The sequence below is a fragment of the Sciurus carolinensis genome, chromosome 1, assembly GCF_902686445.1.
Source record: "Sciurus carolinensis chromosome 1, mSciCar1.2, whole genome shotgun sequence".
NCBI classification, from domain to species: domain Eukaryota; kingdom Metazoa; phylum Chordata; class Mammalia; order Rodentia; family Sciuridae; genus Sciurus; species Sciurus carolinensis.
This window is the reverse complement of record NC_062213.1, coordinates 68096674-68119173: the sequence shown is the minus strand read 5'-3', so window position 1 is coordinate 68119173 and position 22500 is coordinate 68096674. Positions and strand designations below refer to the sequence as shown.

General features: G+C 34.1%; 1 protein-coding gene across 2 annotated transcripts in view; it reads right to left on the bottom strand.

Moving 5' to 3' along the window:
- The window catches only part of Mybl1 (MYB proto-oncogene like 1), a 36160-nt gene extending 16576 nt beyond the window's left edge, over positions 1–19584 (bottom strand). For both annotated transcript variants that reach the window (XM_047556725.1, XM_047556733.1), the window contains exons 1-7: positions 19205–19584; positions 9483–9588; positions 9099–9170; positions 6921–7013; positions 4593–4813; positions 2921–3095; positions 57–131 (exon numbers count right to left, since the gene is read on the bottom strand). In XM_047556725.1, the coding sequence (XP_047412681.1) occupies positions 57–131; positions 2921–3095; positions 4593–4813; positions 6921–7013; positions 9099–9170; positions 9483–9588; positions 19205–19224 (762 nt within the window). In that variant the 5' untranslated portion in view covers positions 19225–19584. The remainder of the gene's footprint in view (positions 1–56; positions 132–2920; positions 3096–4592; positions 4814–6920; positions 7014–9098; positions 9171–9482; positions 9589–19204) is intronic.
- Positions 19585–22500: the final 2916 nt, after the last annotated feature.

Genomic DNA, 22500 nt, shown 5'->3' with positions numbered 1-22500 from the left:
ACTTAAAAATATGTTTGAAAGCATTTCCTTAATTTTTGGTTATAAATGAAAGTTACCTGAATAAAGGCAGAAGTAGTCTGAACATGTTCCACACAATTGCCTTCAGGTGACACATACTGATAACCAGGGATCTAAAAATTAAAGCATTACTATTATACATATAACACCATGCAACTTTTTAAAATCTGAGGCAAATGACAAAAAGTTTTGATGTCAACATTAATAACTTATAAAGTTATTTCTAATAATTTTGCAAATTCATATCTGCAATAATTTCTTATCTAATAACTACATCTCTGTTCCTAGAATCTACAGAGAAAGCCATAACACTAGGAAAATCCCTCAACATCTCCTAGATGAAATGAGAATTATTTAATCTAGTTTTATCAATCCACCTATCTATTAACATTATCCACCAAATTATTTTTTTTAATCTGCTATAGAAGAATTGCTCTATCTCGTGGAGGAAAAAAAAAGACATTATTTCTATTTATCAGAGAAAGGGACTAGTCCATATGAAGCTCTTTTTATCTCCTATTCTTCCACTTCGTGCCAATCTGAATAGAAAGACAGGAAAAGAGGCTATTTATACATGACTTGTGTTGGAAAAATAATAAGAACCACTCATGTACTTTTAACAGGTGCTCAGAGCATCATTGTGCTTCATTTCTAAAACGTAATACAAGTAAAGTTGGAGGCTATTAAAAAAGAGTTCTTGTATGAGTGCACCTAATAATGATCACAAGAGTTGCAAATTTGTCCTGAGTTAATTTGAGTCTGATTTCATAGACCTACAAATCCTTCTAAGCTCCTACAATGATGAAATTGATTTGTTTTTCACTGTTAAGATTATGAGTTACTGTTGTCATGGTTTTCAGAGGTTGGTTGAAATACTAAATGTTTTTGTGCTAATTATTTACAAAAAAGTAATGCTTTGCTGTCTTTATTGTTCTTAGCATGATCCATGCCCTATGTATACTCCCTCCAGTCACCTGTCATTTGCTGCTGTGGACCTCTGGACTCCTATGATGGTCAATACCCTTAACTGTCCACACCCCTCCAAATAAAGAACAAGGACTTTGGGTTACTTCCCCCAACTTTGCCCCCTTTCAGCAGGAAGCAGTTTGGAGATGTGATTGCCCATTTTTCTATAGAAATGGAATGTAGAAATTGACAGTGGGGAAATCTAACAATGGTCCACTTTATGCTTTGAATATAACCCTTGCTACTCTGCCACTGCAATTTATTTTTTAAATGGACATGTTTCCTTCTCTTCCTCTTACCTTAATCCTCCCTAATCTCTCCCTGCCCACCTCCCTAATCTCAGGAGAAACGGGATTGCCTTTGTTCCCCATCCTAGACAGAGTTTTCTGTCCCTGAGTAAACACCCACCAAAGGAATGAAGTAATACAGACTTTGAAGATGATACCAGAAGAACTCATAGAGGACTATTAACAAGTGAACTACAATCCCAATAGAGAACATGTGGAATGTAGCCTTTGAGTCATTTCTTTAAAAGCCCCCCGGCACAAATTCCTGCTAATGGGCAGAATCACAGCCTTTGGGACAGAAGTCCCCTGTGGTTCTCCTTTGCTAGTAAAGCAATAAACCTTTTTTTTCCCTTTTTCTCAAAAAAAAGTAAAAAAAAAAATTGTGAAGTTGCATATGAGCAGTCGTGAAAATATTTTAATTCAAACAAATATGAAACTGTCTACTTTCTATAATGACCTATCTAAATCACCATCTGATGCAAAATCATACATTTGTAATACTCAGTAAGTATCACTTGGTAACACCAATGAATTAGAAACTTATCTTTCTAAAATTTTTCAAATTTTATGACAGCATATCAAACCACTGCATTTTTTCTCCAAGCACACTTTATGGTAAAATTAGAATTACTCTCTTAGTCATTTAAACTAATTGAACTATGAATGTATAAATCTAAGATTATTAAAAGGGAAACAATTCTTAAAATAAATGTCCTTATCATTCCAATTTTTCTTGAGACTGCTAAACACCCTCTTGGTCCAACTAAATTTTAAAATTATCTTTATAGATGTAAAAAGATAAACTTAAATGGTAACCTTTATAAGATAAAAGAAGAAAGTTTCAATTTATGCTACTGAAATTTAAGACTCTAAAGAAAAAAAGAAACGGACAAGAAAAACATTTAAGGCTAAGTATCAGCAGATAACTATACTGTCTTTACATTTTCCTATTTGTAAAATAAAAATGTCATTACAGTATGCCTAAAAAATAATGTCCATAAAATGTACAATAAAATAAAATCTGAGGTAAACACAGATTAACACCTTGACCTACTTTATCTTTTTGTAGATACTATTAAGTTCTGACTTAAATCTTTATATCTTACATGAAAAGAATCTAGAAGGTTTATCATAAAAAATGGCATTAACAGACAGATAGATAGGAAAAGGTAAAACAAACCTTATGAAGACTCCTAAACTAAATTCTTGCAGGTGGGAAGATGCACTGCAAGGGACAACACAGCTTTCCCTGTTTTGAGTTGGGTAATCTCTATTTTAATAAATCTGCCTAACAAAGACTACAATCACCCAACTGATTGGTTATTAGAGGGGGGGCTTAAAGTCATCAAATTATTTACTGTACCCCCAAAGTGATGGCTTGATTTTTTACTATTTTGTCCCTAAGCCATTTTCTACACACCTAAAAGAATACTACAATTATACATAACATTTTTTTAAGTGGAAACTATAATATGTTTGTCAAAATTATGGTTTTTTTTTTTTTTTTTTTTTTTTTTTTTAGTTTGGAAATGTATGTCTTTCTCCTGCCTTAGTATATGTTGTATTTGTCCTATTAAGAAATCAAACACCTTTTTCCATATAGCAACTAAAGAAATTTTTAAAATAATAAAGGTATTAAAAATATGTGCCTGAACAGGTATGTAAAATTGATTCTGGGTTTGCAAATGGTCCATAGTCGCACAAGGTTTGTGTTGAAGTTTTGATGAAGATCGTTCTGATTTTATTCCATCTTGTAAGTAGCCCTCCTGTTCCACTTTTCTTCGCATAGTAGAATTCCAATGATTTTTGATAGAATTATCAGTCCTAAGAAATAAAAGTTTTAATTTAAGAAGGAAAAAAGGATTCCACGAATTTTAATACTGTGTATCTTGCATAAAGTGCTTAAAACAAATTTCCACAAATGATGAAATCAGATACTTTTTAAAAATTCTAAAGATAAACTGTATCTCTATATGTCAGGTACAGTTTTAAGCATCAGAAATACTTCAGTGACTTAGACAAAGAAGATTCCTGCTCTCATGAACTTACATTCAAACTGGAAGTGTGGCAGTAGGGAAGGAAGGAAAACAAAGAATAAGAAAAATACCAGGGCAATGCAGATAATCGAAGTAGGATGAGAAAAATGCATAACTGAGGTAATTTTGACTAGGTGGTCCAGGAGGCCCTCTATGCGGTGACAGTGAAGCTAATATCTGAATGATGAAAATGACCAACCATATGAGAACAGAAAAAAAGAGCATTCCAGATAAAGAGTACAGCGAGTGTCTTTTTTCACTTCTTAAAACAAAATATGGCTCACTGGCTCCCTTTTTACCCAAGTTTCCCTTTACAAAAATGTAAGTCTTCAACCTATAGCTATTTGTAGTATAAATTCCATCCTACATAAAATACATATTTACTGAAAAACTACTTCATGTGAAGGTACTAAGCTAGGTTCTACAGAAAGTACAAAGATGTTTGACAACATCAGAAGTTCCTAGTACAGAGTTAGTAACCTGGATAAAAAATTTAACACTGTATCTTGATTTCCTTATCTATAAAACAGTAATGTTTGCTCTGCATATTTCCCAACCATGTAAAGATTAATCAAGAATACATGTAAAAGCACTTTATACACTATAAAGTCCTATAAAGATAGAGAGTACAGCAATAAAATGCAAATGCATATCTTCTGAGTGAGGTATAATATGTCCCAAGGTCGCTGGTGTGCCACACTAAAGACTACACAAAAAATATCTGCGTGAGTGCAATGTAGAGTGAACATAGCACACCACACTGCCTCTAAGGGAACACATTTGCTATATTTGCTATATTTTATACTTTATATATATACTTACTTCCATGGTTGAAATTATATCACAATTAATTAAAAATTGATTTTTCCTAACATATTTTCACAGCAATTTATTTTAGCCAGGGTATTTATAATTCTCTGGTCTTGTACATAGTATCCAATATGAAAGAAATCTCTTTGATTCAGATTCCATTTCAACAGTTTGTATAAAGAAGGTCTGCCTACCTTGATGTGCAAACATGATTTTTGGAATGTATTAAATGTTTACATACCTAAAGATGTATCATTTTATTGTAGAAATTATTGCTATAAAATATTTCATTATAAAAGTAATAATATTCCTTACCCCAGAATTTATAACAAATGATCTCAAATAGATGCTTGTATTACATAGTCTAAATTTAATTATAAATAAAAGTCATGGGGTTCTTGCAAATATATTTAATAATAAAGTAATAAAGATCATGTTTAAGTACAGAAAAATGTATATACATTTATATAAGCACCTTCCAGGAAGCAGTTTGGCAATTTCTGCCCAACGATTTCCCAACCGCTTATGTGCTTCATAGATGATCCTGTCTTCTTCTTCTGTCCAGGATGATTTCTTTACCTCAGGATTCAGATGATTATGCCATCTTTCTCTACACTGCTTGCCTATTCTTCCTTTTAAATGTTTTGCAATTAAAGACCATCTTTTTGGTCCATATTTCTGAACCAGTTCAATAACCTAAGAAATAAAAACAAAGTTTAAAAAAAGCATTTTAAGGGCTGGGGTTTGTAGCTCAGTGGTAGAGCACTTGCCTAGCATGTGTGAGGCACTGGGTTTGATTCTCAGCACCACGTATAAATAAATAAATAAAATAAAGGTCTATCAACTCTAAAAAATTTTTTAAAAAGCATTTTAAAACATAACCCAAGATGGTTAGGGCTGGGGTACTGCTCAGTAATAAAGCACTTGCCTAGTATGCATGAAGCCCTCAGTTCAATCACCAACACCACAAAAAAATAAAAATATAAATTTCAAAAGACATTAAGAATAGCATTTTAAATAAATGCATAAAATTTAAGCCATAACTACAATTTACAAAAATAATTTCATTAATAAAAATTCTTCAGTATTTGACAAATTTGAAGATTCCAAACTTATCTAATATCCAAGATCTAATTAAAGTAACTCATAAGTAAAACTGCTTCCATACAAAATTAATAGGAAATAACAGTAAAAACATTGAGACATGCATATTTTCTACTCTTACATCTTTCTTTTTTAAATTATTTTTTATTTTTACAAACTGCATTTTGATTCATTATACACAAATGAGGTACATCTTTTCATTTCTAAGGTTGTACACAATGTAGATTCATACCATTTGTGTAATCATACATGTACATAGGGTAATGATGTCTGTCTCATTCCACCATTTTATTAGCCCCTTTCTCATTTCCCTGTATGTCATCTAAAGTTCCTCCATTCTTCTCTCACCCCCGCCACCTTCCCATCCCCATTATATATCGTCATCCACTAATCAGGAAAAACATTTGGCCTTTGGTTTTTCGGGACTGGCTTATTTCACTTAGCATGATATTCCCCAATTCCATTCATTTCTCTGCAAATGCCATAATATTATTCTTCTTTATGGCTGAATAATATTCCATTGTGTGTATATACCATAGTTTATCTATTAATCTGTTGAAGGGCATCTAGGTTGGTTCCACAATCTAGTTATTGTGAATTGAGCTGCTATAAACATTGATGTGACTGTGTTACTGTAATATGCTAATTTTAAGTACTTTGGGTAATCTACCCTTATATCTTTAAAAAAAAAAAAAAAAAAAAGTTCAAGCAGAAAGCCAAATAAACCAGTTTGGAAACAGGAAGGATCTATAGTTATTGGCTTTTCACTTCTTCCTTTCTCAAACTGAAAAAATAAAGCTTATACATTCTTTTCCCTTCATTTTAAGTTTGTTTTTATTTTACCTAAAATTGTAAAAATAGTTACTCCTAGTCTACTTTTCCTCATTACCACTTTGCCTCATTGTCAAATATTGCATCATTAATAGCTTATATATTTGAATTTAATATATAACAATATTTTCACTATAAATGTCTATTTACTATGCTTAAAAAATAAAATTTTAGGATTTAGTAAATGTACTTTTAAACAAGGTCACACATTTTAAAACTTACCATTAGTTATCAAGCAAATCAGATTCTAGTAAAATAACTTTTTAAATTTGTTGTAAGTGGTAGTAAGGATGCTAATTCCCCAACTATATTAGCAACTTACAGTCTTAAAGGTCATGAAATAATTCCTAGTCGGGGGCAAAAACTCTTTTACTCTTCTTCAACTTTTATTGCACAACAAATGACCTTGGTTTTTAAATTATAAAACCTTCGGAAACATGATGCCCTGATATCTAATTTTGGGGCTTATTAAAGGTTAAGAGGAAAAGATAGGAACGATTTCCTTACATTTCAAGTTAAATGTAAAAATAAAATTAAAATGTTTTTAATATGTAAATTCAATTTTTGACAGGAAACTACTTCTTAAATGTTCCTAAACCAAGCTTTAAACAAGGTAACTAAACACATAGTATTTTTCCCTCTTCAAACTCTCAGAAAGGGCTATATATATTACATTTGATTTGACTCAATTCAGGAAAAAAAAAAAACCCTACATTTTAAGATACTCGACATTCAATTCTTAGCAAACAGCCTCTGGAGCACAAAACCAAGTGATCTGAATACATACTTTATATGTTAAAACAACCTATTAATGAGAAAAAAACCTAATGTACCTACACAAAGAGCATAAAAAACATGAACATATTACCCTTTGATCTTCCTCTTTAGTCCAAGGACCCTTTATCAATTCTGGATTTAAAACTTTCTGCCATCGATGTTGGCATTGAAAATCAGAACGATTCTGAAAGAATTTGGAAAATATTATTGAACAATTGTCTTCCATAAAGCAAGTCAATTCAAACTTATATGTCAAACACTTAAGAACAAAGTCTTCAAGAATAGTGTAATCAACATGCAAAGTTTATTTTACATGTCTATACCCCAATTCTGTTTTTAAAATTAATCAGCAGGACTTAGACTACAAATAAAGACAATATATTTGAAATTAAAGTACTTATGTCTACACTATGTCTTATGATACAGCAAACAACAAATGCATTACACAGATCCACCCATAAAGAAATGGATCAAGGATTGAGGAATAAAAGGTTGGAGACAGAAAATTACACAAAGTAGGCATAAGAACCAAACAACACAGTAGTCCCCAATCCAGATAGTACAGTTTTTAAAAACCCTAAAGGCATGACTTGACTACTGCCTGACATTAAAAGGATATTTATAAAACATGAAAACACTAAATATATCTGTACAGATCTCCATTACATAATTAAATTGGTTAAGAGTTAACACTTAAGAGGAAAATAAATTTACCAGAATGAGAAAACCTTATGTAGAAACACCTTAAACTCCAAAATTGACTAATAAATAAAGCCTAATTTTAATATTTTCATGACCTAGGAACTACAATGTATTGCAAGGATAATAATAATAATAATACCTAATATTTCATTATGGATTCATAGTTTACAAAGTTACTAGTTAATACACAAGAGATTACAGATAACAGAAAAATATAAAGGAATAGATATAAATATTGTATCTGCCAATGGACTTTAAGTTACTCTTGTTCAAACTGAGCTCCTTCAGTTATGGCTTGTACATATATCAATGTGTATATCATCTTAAGGCTACTCTTTATTCTCATATGTCCCTGCAGCACACACATATTAAAAGGACATAAAGCTAATGTAGACAATTTTTCTAATTTAGCTTCCATTTATTGAACTAAGCCAAACATCTTATACATTATTTCTAATTGTCACAACAATACCATAGAAATGAGTACTATTATCTATCTCATAGATAGGAAAGCTGAAGGTCAAAGACATTACGTAATTTTTCCAAGTGAGTAGAGCTAACATTTGAACACAATTCAGATTAACTCCAAAACTTATTCTTTCCATTATTTGATCTCAATTTTCAAGTTATGTTGAGAGGCATTACAACAACATAAAAAGAACACAGATAATGTGGTTTCTGAAAACAAAGTAGTCAATGCCAAAATACAAATATAAGTATTTTGTTTAACTATCCACAGGGTATTAGGAAGCAAATAAAAGTATAAGCAAATATACTTTGTTATAAAATTACATACTAACAAATAGTATGTAAATTTTAGCATAGTTGATAAAGATAAATTTTTTAAAAAATCAGTAACACTTCAAAATCTAGATATTAGATGGCAAACTTTTTAAACAGTTCTTCCTGATTTGACTGGTTAGCTATCAAAATATTTTAATATTTAAATTCTCTCAAAATATTTTAACATAATATCACAAATATTTATAAAGCCATACCCAAACTTAATGTTATTTTTGTTTTATATTGGTAGTCTTTTGGTCCATGAACAAATGCTTTACAGGTTGAGTATCCCTTGTCTAAAATGCTTGAGACCAGAAGTACTTCAGGTTTGTTTGTTTGGAATATCAGCTTATACATAATGAGACATCTTCGGATGGGACCCAAGTCTAAACACAAAATTACTTATGTTTCATACACACCTTAGACATATAACTGGAAGAAAATTTTACATAATATTTTTAGTGTGCTTACACTTTTACTGCGACCTATTACATGATGTCAGGTGCGGAAAATTTTCTACTTATGGTATCATGTCGGCACTCAAAAAGTTTTAGATTTTGAAGAAACTGGATTTCAGATTTTTGGATTAGGGATGCTCAACCTGTACTACAAAATCAGACCCTCTAAGCCATTAGCAACCAACTACAAGCAGACCAGAAAAAAAAGGTGTTTTTTAAAAGGAAACCTAAGTATAAAATATGTAGACACATTTCAAAAAAACAGCAAACATAATCAAATGTACAAAATCAGTCATGTAAGATATATAACTTAATGCTTCACTTACTTGAAGATGACTAGCAATTAGGGTCCAATCATCAGTTCCATGTTGTTCCACCAACTTCTTCAACTTATCATCCTATTAAAACAGATGAAAAAAATTAGAAAGCTTTCCCCCATCCTCTTCCTTGAACACAGATAACTCTCCATTCTGTCAAGTCATATCTGATGACCATTTTTAGGACTAAAGCCACTATCATAAAAGTTCCTCCATACTGTTTCTGTCAGTCCCTGTATCAGTCAGTTATTCAGGTCTCTGACAGAATAAAAACAATGTGCAAGATAGTTAATGGACAACTTTTCCTTACATTTGTTTTTAAATATCTTCCATAACTATATTATTAATTGATACATATAAATACAAAATTAAGAAATCTTGCCAGATAACTACCTCATCTCTTGTCCATTTTACTCTGTTCCAGAGTTTTTTCAATCCTTTTTGTTGTGGTACTTCATAATCATGATCAGCATACTGAAGGTCATCATCCTCATCCTCACTATTAAAAAAAAAAACAATTTGTAAAATAAGAATTTTATTTAAATCAGTGAATTCAATGATTGAACTCAATCACTGTGTGTGAAGGTATGAATGAAGAAGTTACTCAGACTAAATACTATACACCCAATGAGATTATTCAAAGTATAAAAAGTTAAGTCATACAATGTGGAAGAACTACAGTTCTTACTGACATCAAATAGATAAAGCTGTATATATCACCAGGGAACCAAGTCGTAATTTTATATGCCATTCTAAGGAGTCTGACCTGTATTCTTTAATGATCTTTATTCTCTAAATGACTTTCATGGGGAAAAAGACAAATACGTTGTGTTTTAGGAAAAAAACAATGACAACTGTAGTGAACTAGGAGGAAAATCGATTAGTAATAGTCATAAACCCAAGCAAGAAATTATTATGTCTGACAAATGGGAAAGGTAAAACAAAAATCAAAGTCAGTTAAAAGACATAATGGGGACTGGGAATATAACTCAGTTGGTAGAGTGCTTGCCTCACATGCACAAGGCCCTGGGTTCAATCTCCAGCACCACACACACACACACAAAAAGACACAATGGAAGAAGTGATCCATCACCAATATCAATGACAAAAAGGGTTAAACACCTAGAAATAATTTGAATGTATAAAATCAATGTATGACACTGTAAGTACTGTTATGTAACAGAAAATCGAACAAATGGAAAAATATCTAGACCACATATTTGGATAACAGGATTATAGAGGTTGTTCATTCTCCCTAAATTAATTTATAAATTTAAAATAAATGAAAATACCAATATATTTTTGGCAAGGAATTAGACAAACTGATTCTATTATTATTTTTTAATATATATATTTTTTAGTTGTCAATGGACCTCTATTTATATGTGATGCTGAGGATTGAACCCAGTGCCTCATACATGCTCGGCAAGCACTCTACCACTAAGCTACTACCCCAGCCCCTGATTCTATTTATACAGAAATGAAAGGTCTAAAAATTAATAGTAATAGAATTAGCATTACCTAATATATAAAAATATATTGTAGAGAAACAATAAGTATAAAAAAAATGGTACTGGCACATTAATAGACACACACATAAATGTAACAGAAGAGAACATTCAGAAAAAAAATCCATATGGAATTTAGTAAATTATAACAGCAACATTTCAAGTCAATGGGATAAAGACAGACTTTTCAATAAATGGTGTTAAGATACTGGGCAGTCATTTTTCAAAGCTAGAATCCTACTTCACAATAAAATTAATTCAGATTAAACAAATATTTATATTTTTCAAAATGAAAACCATAAAAATACTATTAAAAAATAGAGAATTCATCCTTGAGTAAAAGAGGTAAATGAGTCAAAAATCCAGAATCTATAAAAGTGACCAGCCAAGATACAACAGTAAATGGAAAGAAGTACATGATACTGACAAATATTTAAAATGTAGAAATTCTTTGGAATTTTGAAACTGATGGCTATGAAGGACATGAAAGCAGGAGGAATCAAGGATGACAACAAAATTTCTTGCTTTGAGAATTATAACTAGAACTATTTTCTAAGGAAGGGAACAGATGAAGGAGAAATAGGACTTTGGGAGGAAGGAGGGAATGGAGAAAGTAACTACAGTTTAGACTAGGCCTTTTCAAGGTACTTGAGAAATAGGGGGATGTGTTACCCAAAAAAAATATAATGCAAGCCACACATGTCCTATTCTAATAGCCATATTTTTTTAAAAAAGAGAAATGGTTGAAATTAATTTTAATAAATATTATCTATCCCAATATATCAAAAATACAATTATTTCAAAACATAATCAACATAGAAATTATAAATTAAATGTTTTATATTCTTTTTGCTAACTTAAGTCTTCAAAATCCAGGATTTTGTAGTTACAAAACACTGCAATTCAGACTAGCCACGTAACAATTGCTCCACAGTCACATGTGGCTAGTAGCTATCCTATTGGGTACAACAATAGTCTTCAGATCATGTATATCTTTCACCTTTTACTATTGGGTACAGCAGATCTAAAAGGCAATGAGCACATGGATCTTCTGTTCAGATACAAGATCTAGAGTAGAGATACAGATTGGCAATCAGCAGGGTACAAAGAATAGCTGAGGCCATGAAATGACCCAAGGAAAATTAACATAGTGAAGAAGAGGCCAAAGTCAGAATCTTGAGTTTTCATGAAATGGAAAAAAAAAAACAAAGGAATTTAAAGCAATAAAGCCCAAAAAAACAGGGCAAGCCTCTATAATAAACTAAGTTAAGAGAATTTGAGTATCCAGAGGACTGAATAAAGTCATGGGCATCTGAAAATAACACAAGCTAAGGTTTATTTAAAACTTTTTAAGTACCAGACATTGTGGTAGCCCATGGGATTCTCTCTTAAAACTTTACAACAACCAGAAGGTGGTAACATTATTATTGCCATTTCACAGAATATAACATTTTGAGTTAGAAAAGTTAACTTCTTGCCCACTGTCCCCTAAATATGGTATGGCTGACCTCTACAGTACATTAGTTTACCATTTTACTACAACAAACTGGAAACACAGGAAAGAGTATTAGGAAGCTGGAAGATACCAAAGACAAACCTCAAGTGCAATATGCTTTGTAACCCACACCATATTAACTTCTCAGGGATTTAATAAACTTGTTTGTCTACCTTTATCAACAGTGCTGCTTTAGGGATGAAATTAAATAATGAGAAAATATATTTGAATGAACACCTCATACAACACTTGACACAGAGAAGTGGCCCTATATTATTTGCATAGTCTGATTATCTAACAGAATTTGAAATTATTTTTGCCTTACTAGATTTAACTCTTTCCAAAAGTTCATTCTGATTTAAAGCAGCAAATGTTTGATTTGTCTAACCTAATTGTAATATAGTCAAGAACATGTGAGTGCCTAATATCTAAATATAATATATACAATCTTACAGATTGAAATACAAAGTCCTAGATTTAACATATATTGCCTACAGATCCTTTGCAGGAACCTCTAATTTCCTCTGACTTGTCAAATTTCATAGGGATAAAACTTTTTGCTGTTGGTTGTACATAATAATACAGAACAGTGGGTTTCACTGTGGTATATTGGTACAGGCATGTAACATTATTCAACAAATTCACTCTCCAGTAACTTTTCATAGCCTCCCCCCTCCCTCCTAAAACCTTTTCCCTAACGTGATAAGGATCAAAATTATTCACATCTGAACAGGGGAAACATTAAGATTCCCTATTTTCCTTTTCAAGGTGTTTATCTCTTTCTGTATTTCAAAGCACTTTAATTTTCCAATGCTCTATTTCCCTGAAGCCAATCTCTCTTTGTAACAATAATCTGCCAGTCCTACTTCCATATGTTTGTTAAACTATGCACAAAACAAAAACACAGGTTTAATTAAAGGAAATACCTGCCACTGGCAGTCATCTTCAACTGTCTGAAATGTCACCTGATTACCAAGAGCAAACTGTTAATTTGAAGATGCTTCATAGTCCAATGATTTCATAAATTTCTAAGCTACTAAATCAGATAAAGGTTCATACTGTGGTTTACTCAGAGCATCTACCCTTTCTTCTATTAATGTTTATCACAACCTCCTCAACCAAACAGTAAGCTTAAGAATACAGAGCCCACATTTACCATGCTCACCTCTCAGGTTCATTCAAATATTTGTAAGATTTACGAGCAATCTTCCTATCCTTCTATCTCCCTCAAGTGCTATATATATTCCAAAATTGCCTCATTCCCTTCAAACCCAACCAAAACTACCTTCTTCAATATAGGTGTGATTTCAAAGGGAATATGAGAAAGAAAACTAAAAAAAAACTAAAAAAAAAAAAAAAAAAAAAAAATACCTCTAGGAGGAGGTGGAAGGCATTCCCATTTGTTAAAATGAACTTTCAGAATCCAAATTCAGTGGTAGAATTTTAAGAAGCAGAACCTGCTGAAACAAACATTTTTAAAAATTCAGTACAAAAGGAGTTCTTTGAGGGTGTCTCCTATGCTGCTTTACCTTCCCTAGAAATGCCAATAACATTACCACTTTCTGACACCCCAAACAACCTTCAGGCATGCTTTTCACAGGTTCTCCTGTCCTTCCCTCCCCTCACATCCAAATAAGCTTCCATAACCGCATATTTGAGACTGATTTTTTTTTTTCATAGTGGGAATTGAACCCAGGGGCACTCAACCACTGAGCCACATCCCCAGCCTTATTTTGTATTTTATTTATAGACACTTGCTGAGACCAGCTTTGAACCCATGATCCTCCTGCCTCAGCCTCCTGAGCCACTGGGATTACAGGTGTGAGACCGATTTTTTTAAATAGGTTATTTCTAAGTCAAAATAAATTTTAACTTGGGAGTTTGCCCACATAAGTCTTGAATATTCACAAAAGCATCTACATCACATCTATTCTGTACAAAATTCACCTTAAGGTTCTTATCGAAATGTCACAAAGCATATGTGTGCAAAAATGTTACTTTGGTCAAAAAGACCAGTGATCAAGGAATAATTTTCCTAAAAACTTGTTCACTTAAAACTCTGCCCCTTACTTTTTAACCACATACTTCGTGAGAAATTTCTATATCTACATGAGGTTTCATTTTATGTTTTACATTCAACATGGTCATAAGTTTCAGACAATGAGTTATACAGTCCATTCATTGTCAGGAAGCTGGGTTTTTGAGTTGGTGAGTGTGAGGGAACATTAAATTAGAATTCTTAGAATCATCTCTTTACTACTGGGACTTTCCTAGAGTCTAACTGACCTACTTAGTTTTGGCATCAGTTTACTATTGTGTGTGTGTATGTGTGAAGCTGGGATTGAACTCAGGGTCTTGTACATGGTAGGCAAGCACTCTACCACTGGACCACATTCATTTCTGTATATATTTGAATGATTATTGAAAGAATGTAACTTTCAAGTGTGACAGAAAATCCCAAAAATGTATCACCACTACCTACAATAGGAAGATGCCCAAGAAATCCTATAATTTGCCAAGAAAAAAAAGATATCTCCATAAGTAACCTCACCAACATTCCACTTTCACCATTTAAAAATGAAACAATCTTATTGCTCAATAATAGTTGGAAATTATCAAAACAGATCTGCTCTATTTTTCTATTTGTTATGCCATCTGTCAGCATTTCTGTAATGTAGTAATCAGTTTTGGCAATATAAAATAATTCAATTTTGGCAATATAAAATAATTCAATGAAATTGAGCTTCCTATATGTAGTTAAATAAATGAACCATTTCTAGCCTAATGTGATTAATCAAGACAGCAAAAGAAGGTAAATTATTTCTCCAGTCACAAAGCAAAAAATTATTTCTCCAGTTTAAGATCTGATTTCCAGTATTTTTGCCAGTTTCCTTTTTGTAAATCAAAGAAAGTATTTATTCTATAAATGCCTAATATATAACCAAACTACCACATTCAAATGGAAATAGTTCTGTAAATTATGAATGAACAAAACAATCAGGGTAATTATGAAACAGCAAAAAGAAGCATTAAAAAGTTCTACAACACATCAGGCCAGGAAAATGGTTAAGGATTACTTTACATCTTAGATATAAGCCAACAAGATGTGATAGTCATGTCTTCACCCATGAAATAATACACAAACTATCCTCAGTTGATGATATTAACATAAAACAGTTGGGAGAGGTTTGATTCTAAAGGATAACAATTATACCACAAAAAAAAAAAAAAAACAGTAAAATGAGGTAGCCAAAGGAAGAATTTGAAAATTTTTCAAAATTAATTTTTATTGGAAAAGTAACTAATGGCTTAAAATTAGATAAATATCAGTAGTTCCACAGAAACTGCAGTAGTAAAATTACTTCAACTTGACCACATTTTTAATCACAAACTGCCTCTGTTCTGAAATCTTTGTCATAATCAAGAAATACATCTTTATTATACTTTTTGATGACATGGTAACTGAGCATTTAATTTTAAGTCCATTGCATTCAGGGATGAAATTTTACCAGGTTGATTTTAAAAAGTGAAATCAGGCCACCCAGTGGTTAATACAATGTACTGCATACATGAATATTTATTTCCAAATCTGGACTGTGCAAAGTAATATTAGAGTAAGACAAATTTGACTCCATATAAATTTTGACAATTAACAATTAACTGAAATGCTAAAGAATGTTCTACCTAGCAATCCATTAAAACAAAGAACATTTCTATTTGATTCTTTTAGAATATACACATTCTTAAGTGAGAAAAAAATGATTACAAAAGATGTCTTTTAAATAGGATATACATTTAAGCAAGATCTACCTTACAGACCATAAAATCCATATTCCCTATATTAACAGATAAAAACAGGGGGCAAAGTTTATCTGTTTTCCCAAAGCAATATTGCCAGTTAATAACACAACTGATTAAAAAATCATTTCCCATATTTTGTTATACTTTCACCCCCACCCATTTTGCTGTAAATAACATAGCAAAATTGCTATACACAACCACTGAAAAATAAAATCTTCCAAAGTAAAAGCTGGTTTTCACCTTTTCAGTTTGGTATACTCATTGATCATTTCAAGTATAAATACCATAATGTGTTACTAGTGAATAGGCTTTGTAGGTTTGTTTGCTTTTAGACAGATTCTCACTGCCTGGCCTTGAAATCACAATCTTCCTGCTTCAGCCTCCAAGTAATTGGGATTACATAAATGATCTTTCAAATTTAGATCATTTTTATTGGTATATTATACTTATACATAATAGTGGGCTTTGTTATTATATATTCATATATGCACATAACATAATTTGGTTAATTTCATTCCTCAGTACCTCCCTCACATAATTTTTTTAAAGTTTATTTTTAATGGTAGAACTGGTCTTTAAAAATTAAACTTAATTATTGCAGAAATACGCTTAAAAATCAAGTAAATAATAGGTAACCCCAGTTAATAGTAGATATCCCAATTTTAATGATGCCTGTAAATTCTGTCATTAAAACCCCCAGTGAGATCTAAAACTATTTTAAGTTCCAGTACTAAATGAGCCTTTTTCTTTATGTAAATTTCAATGAGATTTTCCAGCTATTACAAAAGATCAAAAGAGCCAACATCCTTCAGTTGTTTCACACTTGAGGTACCACTTGGTTTTCTACTCTTAGGTGTTTTTTCCAGATTACACAGAAAAAGTATCTTATAGGATTTATGCCTATACTCATGCAAAAATTTTACACAACAAAGTATAGTTTTCATTCAAATTATTAAATGGTTATATATTGGAGATCTGAAGGTACACCTTGAAATGACTGAATGATTTCCTTTCCCTTTCTACTATAAATTGAGTTCATATATATTAAGATTCTTAGCCAAAAGACAAGAGTGGACTTTGATGAACAGATTACTTCTTCTTCAAAACATTTCACATTCCATTATCTTCTAAGATACAGAGTCATGTTTACATACACAAGAAATACAGTTTAGAGCCTGAAATTCACTCAACTATGAAGACCCCAAGAAACGAACCATTCAGAGATGATAATTTCTCACTACATCCCTCTACCTGTATACTCCCCAGGGGAGTATAGCTTCACTTCAGCATGCTTAATTATTCCAGACAAATGCCTCTATAAATCACTCCATAATGTTTCAATTAAATTACACAGTTGACAAGGAATAAAAGCCAACAATACAATTAATGATTAGTTCTCAAGCTTACAGTACTATCAATAAAAGAAAATTTATACAGACAAGCTAATCACTAAATAAGTTCATCCTTCTGGAATATTATTATGGAACATACACAACTATGAAATGAAAAGATAGAAAATCCAACTGGGAGGAGAGGTTTTTCTTTTTTGTTTTGTTTTTGTGGTGCTGGGGATTGAACCCAGGGCATTGTCATGCACTCTACTAACTGAGCTATATCCCCAGCCCAAGAGGAGAGATTTTTGACATTCAAACAACAATATCTAAATATGACTTTAGCTAAATGCTGATAACAGAATGAACCAAGAAACTGTTTCAAATAAGATTAAGTCAATGTTAAGCAGATAATGCTACATATTATCTACAAATAAATTTCTGTAATTGACATGTTCACTTTAACTGCTTAATAGTTACTTTTAAATTTTTTAGAATTAAAAATTCAAAAGGCCTAAACCAGTACTTCCACAAACACTACAGGAGCTGTTCATTTGTCTTTCCTGCAGATGGATAGGTTAACTGAGTTCTTGAATTTCTAGACTAGTAATTCTAACCTACCTGATTTTACCCTTCCCACTCCCCCAATTAAAAAAAAAAAAAGATATTGGCAATGTCTGGAGGCACTTTTGATTGTCATGGCTGTGAGAAGTAAAGACTTTGTCTTGTATTGACCAGAGGACAAGGATGCTGCTGAACATAGCCCCCCCACACACAAAAAATTATCTGATCTAAAATGTCAATAGTGCCATGGTTGAAAAGCCCATTCTAGAGGGGTTAGAGGTGTGTGCGTGTATACATTTGTTCCACCTCAAGGGTATGTCCTATACTGAAGTTGCTACAAAATAATAAGCTAATAATAACATTTTGTGCTGATTTCTGCAGAACAATCTTACAGTAGATACTTAATATATGAATAACAAAGAATTTGTGTAGCTATTGCCAATTTTAACCCAAATCTTTTATAAATGATTCCTGGTACTAAATTTCAACTCAGGAAATACAATTCAAGACTGAGGCTGTGGATATAAATAAATAACAATATTTGGAAATTCTGCCAAATATTTTTTCAGGTTTATTTATAAAACTGAAAATTAAAAGGCACTGCAAATTTTTCTCATTTAAGCGATTACTGCAATTCAGGAGTAACTACTTCTTAGTGTAAAAGTAAGACCTAAATGCACAAATTCAGGATAGCACATTTTTCAACAAAAAACGTGTCCTACCTCTGAGAAACACAGTCAGAATCAAACATGGACACTCAAAATATTGAGTGAATAAAACACTTTGTTTTAAGATCAAGCTACTGGTAGTAACAGTGTGACATCTCCCAGCAGAAGTATTAAGAATATATATATACATAATGCTCAAAACATGAGAATGGTAATAACAGAAAGGATCAAAAAGATCCTCTCTCCTCAGCTATTCCTCAGAGGATTTTCCATAACCTTTCAAGGTAGCAAAGTTGGCGGAGGGATGCCCGCCCTGGTTTGTCACGGAGTTCCTGTTTTGACTGGCATTGTAATTCAGAAGAGAGAACCCCATTTTCAAGTCATTCAGGCAGGACACAATTACTTTTACCTGCGTAGAATATTCCCCAAGAGTGCAGACTTACCTGGGAAGAAACCTCCCTCCAAGAAGTGGCCGTGAGAGATTAGGAATCTAGACGTGCGCTGTGGGAACAATCAACTCAAAGGAGCAACATGAGTATTTGTTACTCTTTCTACGTCTTAAACACGCTGGTCCCCAACTCTCCACACGTCGCGGCTGCGCTCCAGCCAACAGGGATGAATACGCTGTGTGGCAGCGAAAAGGAAAACCTCTGCTCCGATTGGAGAGGGTCTGGTGTGGGGACAACCAGAAAACTGAATCTGAACGGAGACAGTGCCGATAGGCCTGGCCGAAAGGGATGTCACCCACCTGCGCGACCTCTTCGCCATCCTTCAAGTACCGCATAGGCGCGGGCTGGGCGGGGACGCAGGTCAGCCTCCTCCAGCCTCAGGCGAATGCTCCTTCTCCCCGACCCTCCCGCCTCTTCCCTCGCTCTTTCCCCGAGGCGGCCGAGTGCGGAACGCAGGTCCTCGGCAGCGCAGGACGGAGGGACAGAGGGGCGGACCGCGACCCGCCCCCGGCCCGGGCGCCGCTCCTAGCCCCGGCCCGGCCCGGTCAGGGATGCCCCCAACATGTCAGGAGGCGCGCTCCCGCCCTCCGCCGGCCCCTCCCGCCGCTTCTCAGCCTCCTCGCTGCGGTCCAGGCGCGGCTCCGCCGCGGGCGCCGACCCCCGCCCTCTCCCCGCAGTGAGCAGCTCTGCAGCGCTCGCAGCCTCCTGCAGGGTTTTGTCCGCACCGCCGAATCTCGCGCCCAGCCTCCCTCAAGAGCCGCCGTTTGAATCTGCGCACGCGGCCCTAAACCTCATTGGCTGTGACTGCTGCACGCGGGGGGGCGGGGGCGGGGCGGGGAGCGCGCGCGCGAGTGAGGGCGGGGTTGGGGAGCTGCAAGCTGGGACTGGAACTCGCGGGAGTCGGGGAAGGAGCGTGGAGCCAGGGGGAAGGGCCGCAGGCGGGACTCGCGGGCCCGCGCTGTGACAGGACCCGGAACGCGCCGGGAGCCGCACCACGAGGAGGCGGGGCGCTGGGGCCGCGAGGGGTCTGCTGGGAAAGCGAGTTCTTGCGCTCTCTGAGAAGTGGGTCCGGAAGCCGCAACTGGACTGACCCGGCCGCCCCAAACTTACCGGGGTGCAGTGGACCATGCCCCTGGGATTTGGGTGACCCCGGGGTCTGACAGGGGAACGTCTCTGCAGGCTTCTCTCTATCACAGCTCCTCGCTTCTTGGGTATATCCCGCCTTACTAGTTAGGAGGCGCGGTCTTCGTATTTGAAACAAATCTAACCATAAAATTTGCGCAGCCGTTATTTTTTAAGCAAAAAAAATGTGAGCTATTTTTACCCAGACATCGTAGCTATGAAAGAGGGGAAGATTCTGTGGCAGGAAACGGAATATCACTTATTTTCCTCAAGAATGAACACAAATGTGACAAATGAATTTTAGCCGGAGACGTGCTTTGATAGCGGGAAAAGGAAATTATCCATGCCTGCTGCTGGTCCCCAAGGTGGTTAATCCTGTATCCAGCTCTGCAGGAAATAACTGTTCTGGGGCAGTAGAGGAGTTCTGAGCCTGAAGAACTATTCAGGAAGATGGGAGTGGACTGGAAATTTCGCCCACACAAATGAGTACGTTAGTCAATCTTAGAAGGTGACTTCTGCACTAGAGTTGAGAGGGAGGGGATACTGCACCAGAGGAGCTTCAAGCAGTTGCAACTACTAGAGATTTTGGGTTTAATTTAAACTAAGAATTGCTCAGTTCAAGTAGATTAACTACAGTAACGATCAGACCCAGTTAAGGATCCAAATTTGCACAGCAACATGCTCTACTGCTTAGAGCCCTGAACCACATGTTAATATTGTAACAAACTGACATTTTTCTATTTTGAAATTCACATATCTCTTGCAAATTAGAGATGCAGGTGCAAACATGAATTAAAAGGAGCTTGCATGCTCACTGTCAAAGAGGTCTCTTCTACAGTTCCTTTTTTCTCAAGGAATATATTCTGGGAAGGTAAAGCAGATTTTCTTTCCGTACAGGGTTGCTGATTCACTTAAACTAATTTAGAAATCAGTTTCTAAATTTCATTAGATTCCAAATGTCATTTGGATTCGGTGTTTTCATGTTTATTCCTGAGTCGTACATTTCTCTGCTTATATTCTAACAGAAAGCAGAGCTTCTGCTGTTTTAGGCTAATCATTTTTTATACAGAATACCTTTATCAAGCTTTCAGGCAAGTGTTTGAGAGTTGACAGTAAAAATTCCACTCATTTTACATACAGAGGAAAACAATTTCTCAGACAACATTGTAAAATCATTTAAATCAGTTATAAAACAAGACAGTGGAATTAGTTCATAGTCACCTAAATATACATTATCAAATGTATTATTTATGAATTGGGGTTTCCTGTAAAGCAACATATATTTAGTGGTTTTATTCAGAGTATATAAAGAACTCTGAAAACTCAAGCATGAGAAAAGAGAAGCAACTGAAAAATAGGCAAAAGATTTGAACAGATACTTCACCAAAGAAGATATATAAGTAAAAAGCACATGAAAATATACTCCACCTCATTAAATCTTGAGAAAAACGCAAATTAAAACCACAGTGAGATACATATCTATTAGAATAAGAAATGGACTATACAAGTATTGGTGAAGATGAAATTTACTGAAGCAAATATAACTTTCATGCATTGCTAATAGGAATGCAAATGGTTCAGACACCTTGAAAATGTATATAGTGACTTTATTTGTGATCATCAAAAACTGAAAATGCATAAAGGGACATTCTTAACTTTTATTCAACTAAGAATTGGTTTTGACTAGTCTATTAATGCTTATCAAGACTTCCCACTGATTTACCCTCAAGGCATGGAGGACTGATTACCAAAAGGAAACAGGTGTTAAAGGCAGTGTTGGCAGTTTCTTTGAAAACTCTTTTACCTTTAAAAACTCATATAAAAATGTTTTTCTACTCTGTGATAAATATATTCACATTTTTGTATATATCACTTAGTGGTAGAGTGTCTGCTTAATGTGCATGAAGGCCTGGTTTCTATCTCAAGTACAGCCAAAGAATTTTTTTTTTAAACTGTACTAATTCACTTTCTTAATTCGAATCTTCAAGTAAATTGCTTCCCCAGGAAGATGACATGGCTGTGTCTACTTCTTCTCATCCTCCTACAAATAAAAGGTCAAATACTTTAAAAGTTTGCTTAAGCTAGTTTGAAAAGCCCTGGTTGATATAGTACCTAAGAGACTAGTTTATAATAGATCTGTATACATAGTCATCCCATAAGGGGATTTTTGTCTACTTTATTTACTGCTATATCCCAGTCCCTAGAACAGGAACACAGCCATTTGCTAAATAAGCTAAGAATCTGTAGAATAAATGAAAAAAGGCAAATAACAGCAAGCACTTGAATAAATATGCTCAAAGGATGTAATAAAGTAAATAGGTTTGATATACCCATTTTATGACTACTGAGGTAGCAAAATTTTTCTAAATTCTGCCAAGAAGGTTTGAATAATTCCTTGATAATGATATTAAAAACCTGTATAATCCTTTTGGAAAACAATACTGGGCAAAAGCCCGAAATAATTGCACAGTCT